The 14,701-nt window shown below is 44.2% G+C and overlaps 1 protein-coding gene across 1 annotated transcript in view; it reads right to left on the reverse strand.

Annotated features, from left to right (window-relative positions):
- Nucleotides 1–14,701, reverse strand: part of LOC144693954 (isocitrate dehydrogenase [NADP], mitochondrial-like) — an 80,783-nt gene that overhangs the window by 16,108 nt on the left and 49,974 nt on the right. The window contains exon 7 of the mRNA XM_078564223.1: nt 11,547–11,698. Coding sequence (XP_078420349.1) covers nt 11,547–11,698 — 152 coding nt within the window. The remainder of the gene's footprint in view (nt 1–11,546; nt 11,699–14,701) is intronic.

The following is a 14,701-nucleotide window of genomic DNA, read 5'->3' on the forward strand; positions in this document are numbered from 1 at the left end:
CTGGAGGAGATTATAGGCATGGGTTGGGGGTTAGGCCATTCAGACTTATAAAGAAGTACAAGGATTTTCAAATCGAATGCACTGGGGTGAGATGTTAAGAAATGATAGTCGGGCAACAAGAGCGATGCATAGAACAAAAACAAAAATACCTGGAAAAACTCAGCAGGTCTGACAACAGCGATACATAAGTGGAATTTGACAAGGAACAGGCAGAGTTTATACAGGTTGTGTCTTATGGGGTGAAGAAGAGCTTAAAAGTTCTTGCCTGGCAGCTATAAAGACATGCATAAGAGTTTCAGTGCAAAGGGGCTGAGGTAAGGGCAGGGATGAACAATGTTGCAGAGATTTAAATAAGAAAGCTTGATGATGGATAAGATGTGCAGTTTAAACCTCACCTCAAGCTCAAACACAATGGCATGATTGTGAATGATCTGGTTCAATCGAAGAGTGTTGCTAGACAGAGGTGGAACCAGTGGTAATGTACTGAAGTCTGTGGCAAAGGCTGAAGGCAATAAATTTGGCCTTCCTGATGATGAGCTGAAGGAAGATGTGACCCCTCCAGCACTTGATGTCAATTAAGCAGTTGGACCACGTGGAGGCAACTGAGTGTTTGAGACAGGTGATAGAGAGCTACTGTAAAGTATCATCAGCCCCTTGTGCCAATGGATATTGTCACCAGTGGAACAGCACGTTGATAAAATGGGGAGTGCCATGCGGGACTCAACAGCTCAGAAGATGTGGAGAAGGGATGAAAGGCCATTGCTGTGGATACATTGATTGTGTTTGGACAAATAGGAATAGAATCCTGCCAGGGCAGTGCCATAAAGTTAAACACAACGATGAGAGGCCTTTGAGGTGAATGGCATGGGACACCACATCAAACGCTGTGGAAAGAGAGAAGTGAACAGGTAAAATAACAATGGACAAAGTCATTGGTGACTTTAATTAGGGCAATTTTGATAAAATGGGACAATAAAATTTTGAACAATGATCATCAATTAAATTTAATTATACATAATACAGAAAGATGCCAAACAACATGAAACACGGATAACACAATTCAGAGCTTGTTAACAAATGAAACGACAAGTTAATGGAGACCTTGGCCAGGATTTTCAGCTCAGCTTGAAGACACGCGCCCGGCATGTACAAGCGTGAAATAGCGCGCGATGACGACAGGCGAGCGTCCCGACATCATCGTGCACTTGCGCGATATTTTGGTCAGCGGGCCCACGCGGGAGTCAACAGCACGCCCGCTGACAATTAAGAGGGTTGTTAAGCTCATTGATTAATTAATTAATTAAATAGAATTTTTCCCTGCCCATCCTTGGCGAATAGGCCAAGCAGCCTTTGGGTTTCTGAGAAAGCCTCATCCACAGGCGGGATGGGGTTTCCGATGTTAATTAAAAATAAAATAAACATTTTTAGAACTCATTTTGAACATATCCTTGCTCATGTGTCAGAGTCACACCAGGGGACATGTTTTCCTTTCCTTTGAAAACTTAATTTTTAATCTGAAAAACCTTCAACTCCCTGAGGCAGCTCCGTGCCTTCAGGGAGCTTTCACTGAGCGCACCTGTGTGCATGGGCTGAGTTCCCTGCTCACCCCCCTCCGCCCCCCACCCCGGCAGCGCTGAGGTTATCAGCGCATGTTTCACGCTGGCTGGCCATTAATTGGTCAGCCAGCCTAAAATCGCGGTCGGGGCCCGATCGCAGGTGGCAGTCCATTGCGTGGTCACTCCTGGGCCTGCCCGCCCGATGAGGTAAAAATTCTGCCCTTGGGTCAGTCGTTGTGATGCAGGATTGAAACATTGGCTGGGATTTTACCAGCCCTCTGGAGGTGTGGACTGGCTGGTGAAACGGCAGGTATGGGGAGGGAAGCTCAATGTCTTCCCGCCACCGCAGGATATTCCCAAAGGCACGAAGGGCAGAGGCTTGGCTGCCCACTGACTTGAGGCGCGCAGCCAATTAATCCAATTAACATGCCAACTGACAGCCGTTTTACGACCTCGCCAGCATTTTACCAGCATCAGAATGGGCTCCAACCACATGGGGAGACCATCAGGTGCATGGAGGTGGCAGGTTATCTGCACGAACAAATGTGTTGTAGATAACTAAATAAAGTTTGACATTCGATTGCTCACTCACAATTAAAGTTGCTGTTTGGATTGGAAGCAGGTGAGTTTTAGGCCAGCTTTAAAACAGGGTTTATCCAGGCTCTATTTGCAGCTACAACTAGTTAATTAGTTAACTGGCTTAAACAGGTTTTCAGAGGCTAGATTCAGAGAGTATAAAAACAGGCCATCGTACAGTGCCGACTTTGCACTGCACTGGAGTGCTGCTCTGGGCTGCAGTAGAGTGCTTAAGTTGGGGTTTGGTGACTAAGGCAGATCGGTGAGGAGGGAATGAGATGATCCTTTGAGTATCGTGAATACGGTCAGGTAAGTATTTACTACTTTTATCACTTATAGTTTTTAAGGTCATATTTTGTGGTTCATCGTTTGTAAGGGCTATATTCTGTAACAACGAGGAGCAGGGAAGAAGGGCCCTAGAGTAATTGATATTATTTGATATTAAGTATCTTACAAAAGGTTTAATTTAATTTAAAGGGGTGAGTCATGGCAGGAAAGCTCAAAGCCGTGGTGTGCTCCTCCTGCTCTATGTGGGAAGCCGGGAACATTTCCAGTATCCAGGGCCAGCATGTGTACAGGAAGTGTCTCCAGCTGCAGCTCCTGGAAGCCCAGGTTTCAGAGCTGAAGCGGCAGCCAGGGACACTGTGGAGCATCTGTGAGGCGGAGAGTATCATAGGTAGCACACATAGAGAGGTGGTCACACCGCAGGCTAAGAGTCCACAGGCAGGAAGGGAATGGGTGACCACCAGGCAGAGCAAGAGGACTAAGCAATCAGTGCAGGAATCTCCTGTGGCTATTCCCCTGCAAAACAGATATACCGCTTTGGATACTGTTGGGAGTAATGGCCTCTCAGGGGAAAGCAGCAACAGCCAAATTCTTTGCACCACGGTTGGCTCTGCTGCACAGGGGGAGGTAAAAAGTGTGGGAATGCAATAGTTATATGGGGATTCAATTGTAAGGGGAATAGATAGGCATTTCTGTGGCCGCAAACGAGACTCCAGGATGGTATGTTGCCTCCTGGTGCTAGGGTCAAGGATGTCTCAGAGCAGCTACAGGACATTCTGAAGGGGGAGGCTGAACAGCCAGTGGCTGTGGTACACATTGGTACAAATGACATAGGTAAAAAAAAAAGGATGAGGTCCTAAAAGCAGAATATAGGGAGTTAGGAAGTAAGTTGAAAAGTAGGACCTCAAAGCTCTCAAAATCTCAGAATTACTACCAGTGCCACATGCTGGTCAGAGTAGAAATAGCAGGATATATTGGATGAATACGTGGCTGAAGAGATGCTGTGAGGGGGAGGGTTTCAGATTCCTGGGGCATTGGGACCGGTTCTGGGGGAGGTGGGACCAGTACAAACTGGATGGGTTACACCTGGGCAGGACCGGGACTGATGTCTTAGGGGGAATATTTTCTAGAGTGGTTGGGGAGAGTTGAAACTAAAATGGCAGGGGGATGGGAACCAACGCAAGGAGTCAGAGGAGGGGGAATCAAGGACAAGAACAGAAGACAGGAAGGAGAATATGAAAAGTGATAGGCAGAGAAATCAAGGGCAAGAATCAAACAGGGCCTCAGTGAAAAATAGTGGGAACAGGACAAGTAATGTTAAAAAGACAAGCCTTCAGGCTTTGTGCCTTAACGCGAGGAGCATTCGCAATAAAGTGGATGAATTAACCGCACAAATAGATGTAAGCAGGTATGATATAGTTGGGATTACGGAGACATAGCTTAAGGATGACCAGGGGTGGGAACTGAACATCCAGGGGTATTCAGTATTTAGGAAGGACAGACAAAAAGGAAAAGGTGGTGGAGTTGCATTGCTGGTTAAAGAGGAAATTAACGCAATAGTGAGGAAAGATATTAGCTCCGACAATGTGGAACCTGTATGGGTAGAGCTGAGAAACACTAAGGGGCAAAAAACATTAGAGGGGGTTGTATATAGACCCCCAAGCTGTAGTGGTGATGTTGGAAGTGGCATTAAATAGGAAATTAGAGACATATGCAATAAAGGGACATCTATAATTATGGGTGACTTTAATCTGCATATAGATTGGGCAAATCAAATTAGTAACAATACCGTAGAGGAGGAATTCCTAGAGTGTATCAGGGTTGGTTTTCTGGACCAATACATTGAGGAACCAACTAGAGAACATCCTCGACTGGGTATTGTGTAATGAGAAAGAAATAATTGGCAATCTAACTGTGCGAGGCGCCTTGGGGATGAACGACCATAATATGATAGAATTCTTCATCAAGATGGAGAGTGGCGTAGTTGATTCTGAAACTAGGGTCCTGAATCTTAATAAAGGAAACTATGATGGTATGAGGCGCGAGTTGGCTATGATGGATTGGGAAAAGTTACTTAAAGGGATGACGGTGAATAGGCAATGGCAAACATTCAAAGAGCGCAGGGGTGAACTGCAACAATTGTTTATTCCTGTCTGGCGCAAAAGTAAAATAGGAAAGGTGGCCAAACCATGGCTTTCAAGGGAATTTATAGATAGTATTAGATCCAAGCAAGAGGCATACAAATTGGCCAGAAAAAACAACAGACATGAGGATTGGGAGCACTTTAGAATTCAGCAAAAGAGGACCAAGGGATTGATTAAGAAGGGGAAAATATAATACGAGAGTAAGCTTGCGGGGAACATAAAAACTGACTGTAAAAGTTTTTATAGGTATGTGAAGAGAAAAAGATTGATGAAGACAAATGTAGGTCCCTTACAGTCAGAAACAGGGGAATTTATAATGGGGAACAAAGAAATGGCTGACCAATTAAATACATACTTTGGTTCTGTCTTCACAAAGGAGGGCACAAATAACACACCAGAAATGTTGGGGAACACAGGGTTTAGTGAGAGGGAAGAACTGAAAGAAATCAGTATTAGTGGGGAAATGGTGTTGGAGAAATTGATGGGATTGAAAGGCGATAAATCCCCAGGGCCTTATAATTTACATTCCAGAGTACTTAAGGAAGTAGCCCTAGAAATAGTGGATGCATTGGTGGTCATCTTCCGAGATTCTATAGACTCTGGAACAGTTCCTACGGATTGGAGGGTAGATAATGTAACCCCCTATTTAAAAAGGGAGGTAGGGAGAAAACAGGGAATTATAGACCAGTCAGACTGACGTCGGTCATGGGGAAAATTCTAGAGTCCATTATAAAAGATTTGATAGCTGAGCACTTGGAAAACAGTTGCAGAATCGGACAGAGTCAACATGGATTTACGAAAGGGAAATCATGCTTGACAAATCTACTGGAATTTTTCGAGAATGTAACTAGTGGAGTTGATGAGGGGCAGCCAGTGGATGTGGTTCATTTGGACTTTGGATGGCAGACAGGAAACAAAGAGTAGGAATAAACGGGTCTTTTTCCGAATGGCAGGCAGAGCCTAGTGGGTACCGCAGGGATCGGTGCTGGGACCCCAGCTATTCACAATATATAATAATGATTTGGATGAGGGAACTAAATGAAATATCTCCAAATTTGCAGGTGACACAAACTGGGAAAGTGCGCTGTGAGGAGGATGCAGAGATGCTTCAGTGTGATTTGGACAAGCTGAGTGAGTGGGCAAATGCATGGCAGATGCGATATAATGTGGATAAATGTGAGGTTATCCACTTTGGTAGCAAAAACAGGAAGGCAGATTATTATCTGAATGGCTATAAATTGAGAGCGGGGAATGTTCAACGAAACCTGGATGTCCTCGTACACCAGTCGCTGAAGGTAAGCATGCAGGTGCAGCAGGCGACAAAGAAGGCAAATGGTATGTTGGCCTTCACTGCGAGAGGATTCGAGTACAGGAGCAGGGATGTCTTGCTGCAATTATACAGGGCTTTGGTGAGACCACACTTGGAATATTGTGTGCAGTTTTGGGCTCCTTATCTGAGGAAGTATGTTCTTGCTATAGAGGGAGTGCAGTGAAGGTTTACCAGGCTGATTTCTGGGATGGCAGGACTGACATATGAGGAGAGATTGATAAAAACAAAAAACTGCGGATGCTGGAAATCCAAAACAAAAAGTAAAAAATACCTAGAAAAACTCAGCAGGTCTGGCAACATCGGCGGAGAAGAGTACAGTTGACGGTTCGAGTCCTCATGACCCTTCAGCAGAACTAAGTAAAAATAGGAGGGGTGAAATATAAACTGGTTTAACAGTTGGGTAGGGGGGGCGGAGAGGAGAGAGAGAGAGAGAAGGGGGTGGGGGTGGTTGTTGGGACAAGCAAGAAGTGATAGGTGGAGATAACCAAAAGATGTCACAGACAGAAGAACAAAGAGGTGTTGAAGGTGGTGATATTATCTAAAAGAATGTGCTAATTAAGAATGGATAGCAGGACAGGCAAGGTACAGATAGCTCTAGTGGGGGGTGGGGTAAAATAAGACTAAAAGGGCATATAAGGTATAGATAAATGATCGGTGGAATACATTAAAAATAATGGAAATAGGTGGGAAAAGTAAAATCTATATAAATTATTGGGGAAAAAAGGGGGGGGAAGAAACGGAAAGGGAGTGGGGATGGAGGAGGGAGTTCAAGATCTAAAATTGTTGAACTCAATATTCAGTCCGGAAGGCTGTAAAGTTCCTCCAGTTTGCATTGAGCTTCACTGGAACAATGCAGCAAGCCAAGGACAGACATGTGGGCAAAAGAGCAGGGTGGAGTGTTAAAATGGCAAGCGACAGGGAGGTCTGGATCATGCTTGCGGACAGACCGGAAGTGTTCTGCAAAGCGGTCACCCAGTCTGCGTTTGGTCTCTCCAATGTAGAGGAAACCGTATTGGGAGCAATGAATGCAGTAGACTAAGTTGAAGGAAATGCAAGTGAAATGCTGCTTCACTTGAAAGGAGTGTTTGGGCCCTTGGACGGTGAGGAGAGAGGAAGTGAAGGGGCAGGTGTGCATATCTTGAGTTCGCATGGGGAGGTGCCGTAGGAGGGGGTTGAGGAGTAGGGGATGATGGAGGAGTGGGCCAGGGTGTCACGGAGGGAACGATCCCTACGGAATGTTGCCGGGGGGGGTGAAGGGAAGATGTGTTTGGTGGTGGCATCGTGCTGGAGTTGGCGGAAATGGCGGAGGATGATCCTTTGAATGCGGAGGCTGGTGGGGTGATAAGTGAGGACAAGGGGGATCCTATCATGTTTCTGGGAGGGAGGAGAAGGCGTGAGGGCTGATGCGTGGGAGATGGGCTGGACACAGTTGAGGGCCCTGTCAACTACCGTGGGTGGAAAACCTCGGTCAAGGAAGAAGGAGGACATGTCAGAGGAACTGTTTTTGAAGGTAGCATCATCAGAACAGATGCGACGGAGGCGAAGGAACTGAGAGAATGGGATGGAGTCCTTACAGGAAGGGGGGTGTGAGGAGCTGTAGTTGAGGTAGCTGTGGGAGTCGGTAGGCTTGTAATGGATATTGGTGGACAGTCTATCACCAGAAATTGAGACAGAGAAGGGAAGTGTCAGAGATGGACCATGTGAAAATGATGGAGGGGTGGAGATTGGAAGCAAAATTAATAAATTTTTCCAGGTCCCGACGAGAGCATGAAGCAGCACTAAAGTAATCATCGATGTACCGGAGAAAGAGTTGTGGGAGGGGGCCGGAGTAGGACTGGAACAAGGAATGTTCCACATACCCCATAAAGAGACAGGCATAGCTGGGGCCCATGCGGGTACCCATTGCCACACCTTGTATTTGGAGGAAGTGAGAGGAGTTAAAGGAGAAATTGTTCAGTGTGAGAACAAGTTCAGCCAGACGGAGGAGAGTAGTGGTGGATGGGGATTGTTCGGGCCTCTGTTCAAGGAAGAAGCTAAGGGCCCTCAGACCATCCCGGTGGGGGATGGAGGTGTAGAAAGATTGGAAGTCCATGGTGAAGAGCAGGCGGTTGGGGCCAGGGAACTGGAAATTGTTGATGTGACGTAAGGTGTCAGAGGAATCACGGGTGTAGGTGGGAAGGGACTGGACAAGGGGAGAGAGAAGGGAGTCAAGATAGCGAGAAATGAGTTCCGTGGGGCAGGAACAGGCTGACACGATCGGTCTGCCGGGACAGTCCTGTTTGTGGATTTTGGGTAGGAGGTAGAAGCGGGCCATCTGAGGTTGGGCGACTATCAGGTTGGAAGCTGTGGAAGGAAGATCTCCAGAGGAGATGAGGTCAGTGACAGTTCTGGAAACAATGGCTTAATGTTCAGTGGTGGGGTCATGGTCCAGGGAGAGGTAGGAGGAAGTGTCTGCGAGTTGACGCTCAGCCTCTGCAAGGTAGAGGTCAGTGCGCCAGACAACAACAGCACCACCCTTGTCAGCGGGTTTGATGACAATGTTAGGGTTGGACCTGAGAGAACGGAGTGCAGTAAGTTCAGGGAGAGATAGGTTAGAATGGGTGAGAGGAGCAGAGAAATTGAGACGACTAATGTCACGCCGACAGTTCTCAATGAAAAGATCAAGAGAAGGTAAGAATCCAGAGGGAGGGGTCCAGGTGGAGGGAGAATATTGGAGGCGGGTAAAAGGATCCGTTGAACGGGGAGAGGACTCCTGCCCAAAGAAGTGAGCACGGAGACGAAGACGGCGGAAGAAGAGTTCAGCATCGTGCCGAGCCCGAAATTGATTGAGATGAGGGCGTAAGGGTATGAAACTAAGTCCTTTGCTGAGCACTGAACGTTCAGCGTCAGAGAGGGTAAGGTCAGGGTGTATGGTGAATACCTGGCTGGGGCTGGGATTGGAAGATGGGGTGGGGACAGAGGGACAGGTAGGGGTGGAGGGTCCTGGATGGGTGTTGGTGTCGATGAGTTGTTGGAGCTTGCGTTCCTTAGCACTTGAGAGAAAGAGAAAAAGTTTCTTGTTGAGGCGTCGGATGAGACGAAGAATAAAATGAAATTGGGGGCACGCGCAGCTTTGGAAAAGGGTGCGGTGGTGCTGCTGGAGAGGTCGAGTGTGTTCATATGGCGGCGCATGGCACTGAGTGTGGATCTCAGAATGCGACGAGAACAGTAGTCCGAGGAACGTTGTATGTCCCGGAGATACCTGTAATCCTGGGTGGGATCGAAACATGAGGGATGGAATTTCAATTGAAATCCATGTGGGGTAAGTCTGAGATGGAGACAGTCACTGAGAAAGGAAATATGGCTGTGAAAGTGGGTTTTAGTAAACACCTTGTCAAACACCAGGAGAGAAATAGAAAGCAATGAAGGTGAACAAGGCAGAAGAGAGATGCGAAAATCCTGACGGAGAGTAGAACAAAACTTCTTCAAGGTAGGCATTTCTTGAAGAGAAGTGGCAGTCAATTAAACACAGAGATAAAAACAAAAAACTGCGGATGCTGGAAATCCAAAACAAAAAATAAAAAATACCTGGAAAAACTCAGCAGGTCTGGCAGCATCAGCGGAGAAGAGCACAGTTGACGTTTCGAGTCCTCATGACCCTTCAACAGAACTAAGTAAAAATAGGAGAGGGGTGAAATATAAGCTGGTTTAACAGTTGGGTAGGGGGGGGGGGAGAGAGGACAGAGAGAGAGAGAAGGGGGTGGGGGTGGTTGTTGGGACAAGCAAGAAGTGATAGGTGGAGATAACCAAAAGATGTCACAGACAGAAGAACAAAGAGGTGTTGAAGGTGGTGATATTATCTAAAAGAATGTGCTAATTAAGAATGGATAGCAGGACAGGCAAGGTACAGATGGCTCTAGTGGGGGTGGGGTGAAATAAGACTAAAAGGGCATAAAAGGTATAGATAAATGATCGGTGGAATACATTAAAAATAATGGAAATAGGTGGGAAAAGAAAAATCTATATAAATTATTGGAAAAAACAAAGAGGGGGAAGAAACGGAAAGGGGGTGGGGTTGGGGGGAGGGAGTTTAAGATCTAAAATTGTTGAACTCAATATTCAGTCCGGAAGGCTGTAAAGTGCCTAGTCGGAAGATGAGGTGCTGTTCCTCCGGTTTGCGTTGAGCTTCACTGGAGACATTGAGTCGGTTAGGATTATATTTGCTGGAGTTCAGAAGAATGAGGGAGGGGATCTCATAGAAACCTACAAAATTCTAACAGGACTAGACAGGGTAGGTGCAGGAAGGATGTTCCCGATGGTGGGGGTGTCCAGAACCAGGGGTCACAGTCTGAGGATACGGGGTGGACCATTTTGGACTGATATGAGGAGAAATTTCTTCATCCAGAGTGTGGTGAGCCTGTGGAATTCGCTCCCACAGAAAGTAATTGAGGCCAAAACATTGTATGTTTTCAAGAAGGAGTTAGATATAGCTCTTGGGGCGAAAGGGATCAAAGGATATGGGGAGAAAGCGGGAGCAGGCTATTGAGTTGGATGATCAGCCATGATCATAATGAATGGCGGAGCAGGCTTGAAGGGCCGAATGGCCTACTCCTGCTCCTAGTTTCTTTGTTTCTAATATTCCTGCTATAAAAACTCTAACTCTATTTATATTTGAATTCAGAAGGGGTCACTGCCAAGTTAGGTTGGTGATTTTTGCTCTTGGCTACAGAAGGGGAGATAGTTTGACTAAATCCTGACACGGGAGTCAGGTAAACTGGAGATATAATAGCAGACTGCAGGGAGAGAAGATTCTGCCCAGAGCTTAGGGCAAAAATGCAGCAGTTCAGATCCTTATAGATGATAGCTGTGCAGAAGTAAGCTAATTCTGAAAATACAAGTAAGAATATGAGATTCAGTGTGTCAAGTTCATTATTTTCTTTATTTATAGGAAACAAGGTGAAGCTGAAAGGAATTAATGACTTTGCATTTTAACTGTATGTTCATGTGATGTTAAATAAGGTACAGAAGCATTTTCTCACCAAGTATTTGCTTGGCTCCTCTATAGAGTGATTGAAAGATACAAAAATCTAGTTCAGGTCACAATAGGGAATTTCTGTTAATCTCCAGATTATCCTCCCTTACAACAACAAATTGCATTTATATAACGTCTTTGATGTAGCAAAGCGTACTGAGGCACTTCACAAGAGTGTATCAAACAAAATCTGACACCGAGTAACACAAGGAGATACTAGGAGAGCTTGGTCTTATAGGTAGCTTTTAAGGAATGTCTTAAAGAAGGAGAGGGGTAAAAGATGCAGATAGTGTGAAACAAGTCCCATAGAAATAATAAAGTACTCAGACTATTTACAGCAACAACTGACACCACTAGAACTAAGAAAGTATCTACACCTCTATTTATAGTTTTATACATAAAACCACAAACACTATCTACTTATCAACATATTCACTAATTACAATGCATTTCGCAAAATCTTTTCTTTAAATAAATGATTGCACTTTTCTGCAGATGTTTTTATTTATATTGTAGACAATTGCAAAAAAAAAGTATTTTGGCAAAAGCTTTGTGAATAAGGAGTAAGCTGATCAGCTGATACACAGCAGATACTTTAAGAAGTTAAGGCAAATATCAGTTGTCTCTCTTTAAATGAGAATTACCTTGTGCCAGGATGTCAGATTGAACATCTCCGTCATAGTTCTTACAAGCCCAAACAAAACCTCCTGAGGACTTCAGCATCTGAGCCACCATGTCGTCAATTAAACGATGCTCATACCAGATGCCCAGCTTGTCAAACGCTGCTTTGTAATTTCTGTAGGAGCAAAAACAATCAGGCAAAAGCCAATGAACAATGAGATGCAGGTATCAATTATTATTAACTGCAGACTTTTTACTATGTAATAAATGACAGCCAAATTCTAGTACAATTTCTTCATCGTACAAGTCTAAGCTATCCACAGTTCAGTAAAATGCTATTACATCAGCCTATGCTGAGAAAGGAACAGAATTTCACCGTAGTGACCTAGTAAAATAAAGCTGGCTCAGTTTAATACCTATCTTTGGGATCCATATTTAAGGCAGTTCTGCTAAAGTTTGATACGGCTTCTCTATACTGTGGTAGCCACAAATATGTATCACCCAAGCACTTAACAGTGAGGTTTCTGTAGTTAAATCTCAGTATCTGATTACAACATATATCCAGCTGAAAACAAAATTTGCATTTCTTATTCAATGGTAAAAGCTACAGACAGCTATGAGCTAGTGTTAAATTATTGGTTTCAGAACAGTAAGATTTTCACACATGGTTGCCTAGCACGACCCCTGCTGGAGACTTTGTGCCTGCACAGTTAAACTGTTAACACGGTACAAACGCTCATCAGATTGCTAAAGGGAGAAGCACTAATCCGCACATTTTCAAAAATGAAATATCCATTGCTGAAAAGTAAGAGAAAAAGAATAGAATTACAAAACAAGCCTTTTATGATTAATTTATGTCCCCTCCTTCATCGATTTCTGCTGAGTTGCCATATGGAAACAGTTATTTAGCTAGTGATCAGGACCTTTAGTTGTCTTCACCATCTTTGGATTAAGTATTAAAGAACAAAATTGATTCGGGGTAATGCAGCTCTTCAATGACTACTGACTTGTTGATTACACTCAAACATCTCCATATAATTTAAGAGCAGGAGTAGGCCATTTAGCCCTCAAGCCTGTTTCATCAATGAAATCATGGTTGAACTGTGACTTAACCCCATATATTAACCTTTATCCCATATCCCTGAACAAATTTGGTTAACAAAAAAGAATCAATCTCAAGTTAAAAATTAACAATTAACCCAGCATCAACTGCTGGTTAAAGAAGTGTTCCAAACTTCTACTATCCTTTTCATGATGTGATAGCCATGCCAACACTTACACTTAAGGCTCACATGAACAAAAGCTACTTTTGGCTGAAGTACCAGTTGCTGTCATACCAGACACCAGTAACACAATCAGGAAGGAAATCACTGAAAAGATTAAATGTTTAGTGGATCTACTTTCAACTGTTAAGTGGGCTTACCACTTTCATTTGTTTGCTCGAATTGAGTGAGATGGTAGGGATTTAGGATGCTTATGATCTGGCTTTGACTTTGCTTCTTCTTGCATGGTAAATGGAGAGCGATTTAGTAGCTTCCCTCTGTAACTGATAAACATTATATTATAAGGTTTCTTTTCTGACTCAGCAGCCAGGAATTAAGTAGAGTAACAAGACAGTAGCAGCAGCGTGTACCGTCTACAAGATGCACTGCAGGAATTCACCAAGGCTCCTTCGACAGCACCTTCCAAATCCATGACAACTACCATCTGGAAGGACAAGGGCAGCAAATAAATGGGAACACCACCACCTAGAAGTTCCCCTCCAAGTCACTCAGCATCCTGACTTGGAAATATATCGCCGCTCCTTCACTGTTGCTAGGTCAAAATCCTGGAACTCCCTTCTTGACAGCACTGTGGGTGTACCTATGCCACATGGACTGCAGCGGTTCAAGAAGTAAGCTCACCACCATCTTCTCAAGGGCAACTAGGGATGGGCAATAAATGCTGGCCAAGCCAACATCCCATGAATGAATAAAAAGACATCTAAAAAGCAGTGTAGCTTTTGCAAGAAATGAGTTGTGGGGGCAAAATGACCTAAGAAAAGGAAAGCTCAAAAAATCAGAATATAGAGAAGCTAATTTGTTTAAGTCAAGCAGAATGAAGAAAGTATAGAGAATGGAAAAAAGGAAATGTGAGAGGCAAAGACTGTAAATGAAAAGGTAGCTTAATAACAAACACTAAAGTCTTTTATAAGAGTAAAAGTCAAAATAATATTCAAAGGAAGGGTGAGGTCAATTAGGGACTGAAAAGGAAATCTTGCCTTGGCTAAGGTACTAAACTAGCACTTTTCATCTGTTTCCATAAAATGTAATTCTGCTAATGTCATAGTAAAGGAGGAGTAGAGAAATTGGATAGAATAAAAACAGAGAAGTGCTTAAAAGGGTGGCAGCACACAAAACAGAAGAATCACCAGGTCTGGGAGGATTGCATCATGGATTGTTGAGTGAAGTAAGGGTATAAATAGTGGAGGCCCTAGTCGATCCTTCTCAGACACAAGCGCGGTGCCAAAGGAATCTTGGAAGATCACAACATCAGGTTTTTTTGCTAATGAATGAAAACTAACTTAAATATGATGAATGATTGCCATTGTCATACTGAATCTTATACTGAACTATATTTTTAATCCTGTTTGTGATAGACTTTGGGTAAAAGCAGTTGAGAGGTAACATGGTGGGACATTGTGGTTTGGGTCTTCATTGACCAAATGTTTTTCTGATCTGAAACGTGCAAAAGGGGACAAATATTAAAAGGCAAACTTCAGCAGAAATCTAGTAGTGTGTGAAAACAAACAGCTTGCTGTGTGGAAACTAAGGTATGCATTCCCAGAGGCCCAGATGCAACTAGAACTCAAGGCCACAATTTGGCCAGGCACTGGCATTGGAATGTTTATGAGCTGATAGGTGTCGGAGCACGGAAAGCAGAAGATCTTGAGAGTTTGACCTGGCTTGGACGGGCAGATGATTCAATGCTGTCTTTCGTAATTGGGCCATTCAAATAATAGCGAGGAAATGATTGGGTTAAATCGATCTCCTTGGACTTTGCTGTGTTATGACGCGACAGATGTTGTGCGCCAGGCGGATCAGTCCACAATGGAAACTTGATCACACTATCACAATGGTTTTGCAATTTGTATTTATTTCGAGATGCTTGCCCTAAATTCAGAAGTAATAAGTCCACC

The sequence above is a fragment of the Cetorhinus maximus genome, chromosome 2 (assembly GCF_964194155.1).
Source record: "Cetorhinus maximus chromosome 2, sCetMax3.hap1.1, whole genome shotgun sequence".
NCBI lineage: Eukaryota > Metazoa > Chordata > Chondrichthyes > Lamniformes > Cetorhinidae > Cetorhinus > Cetorhinus maximus.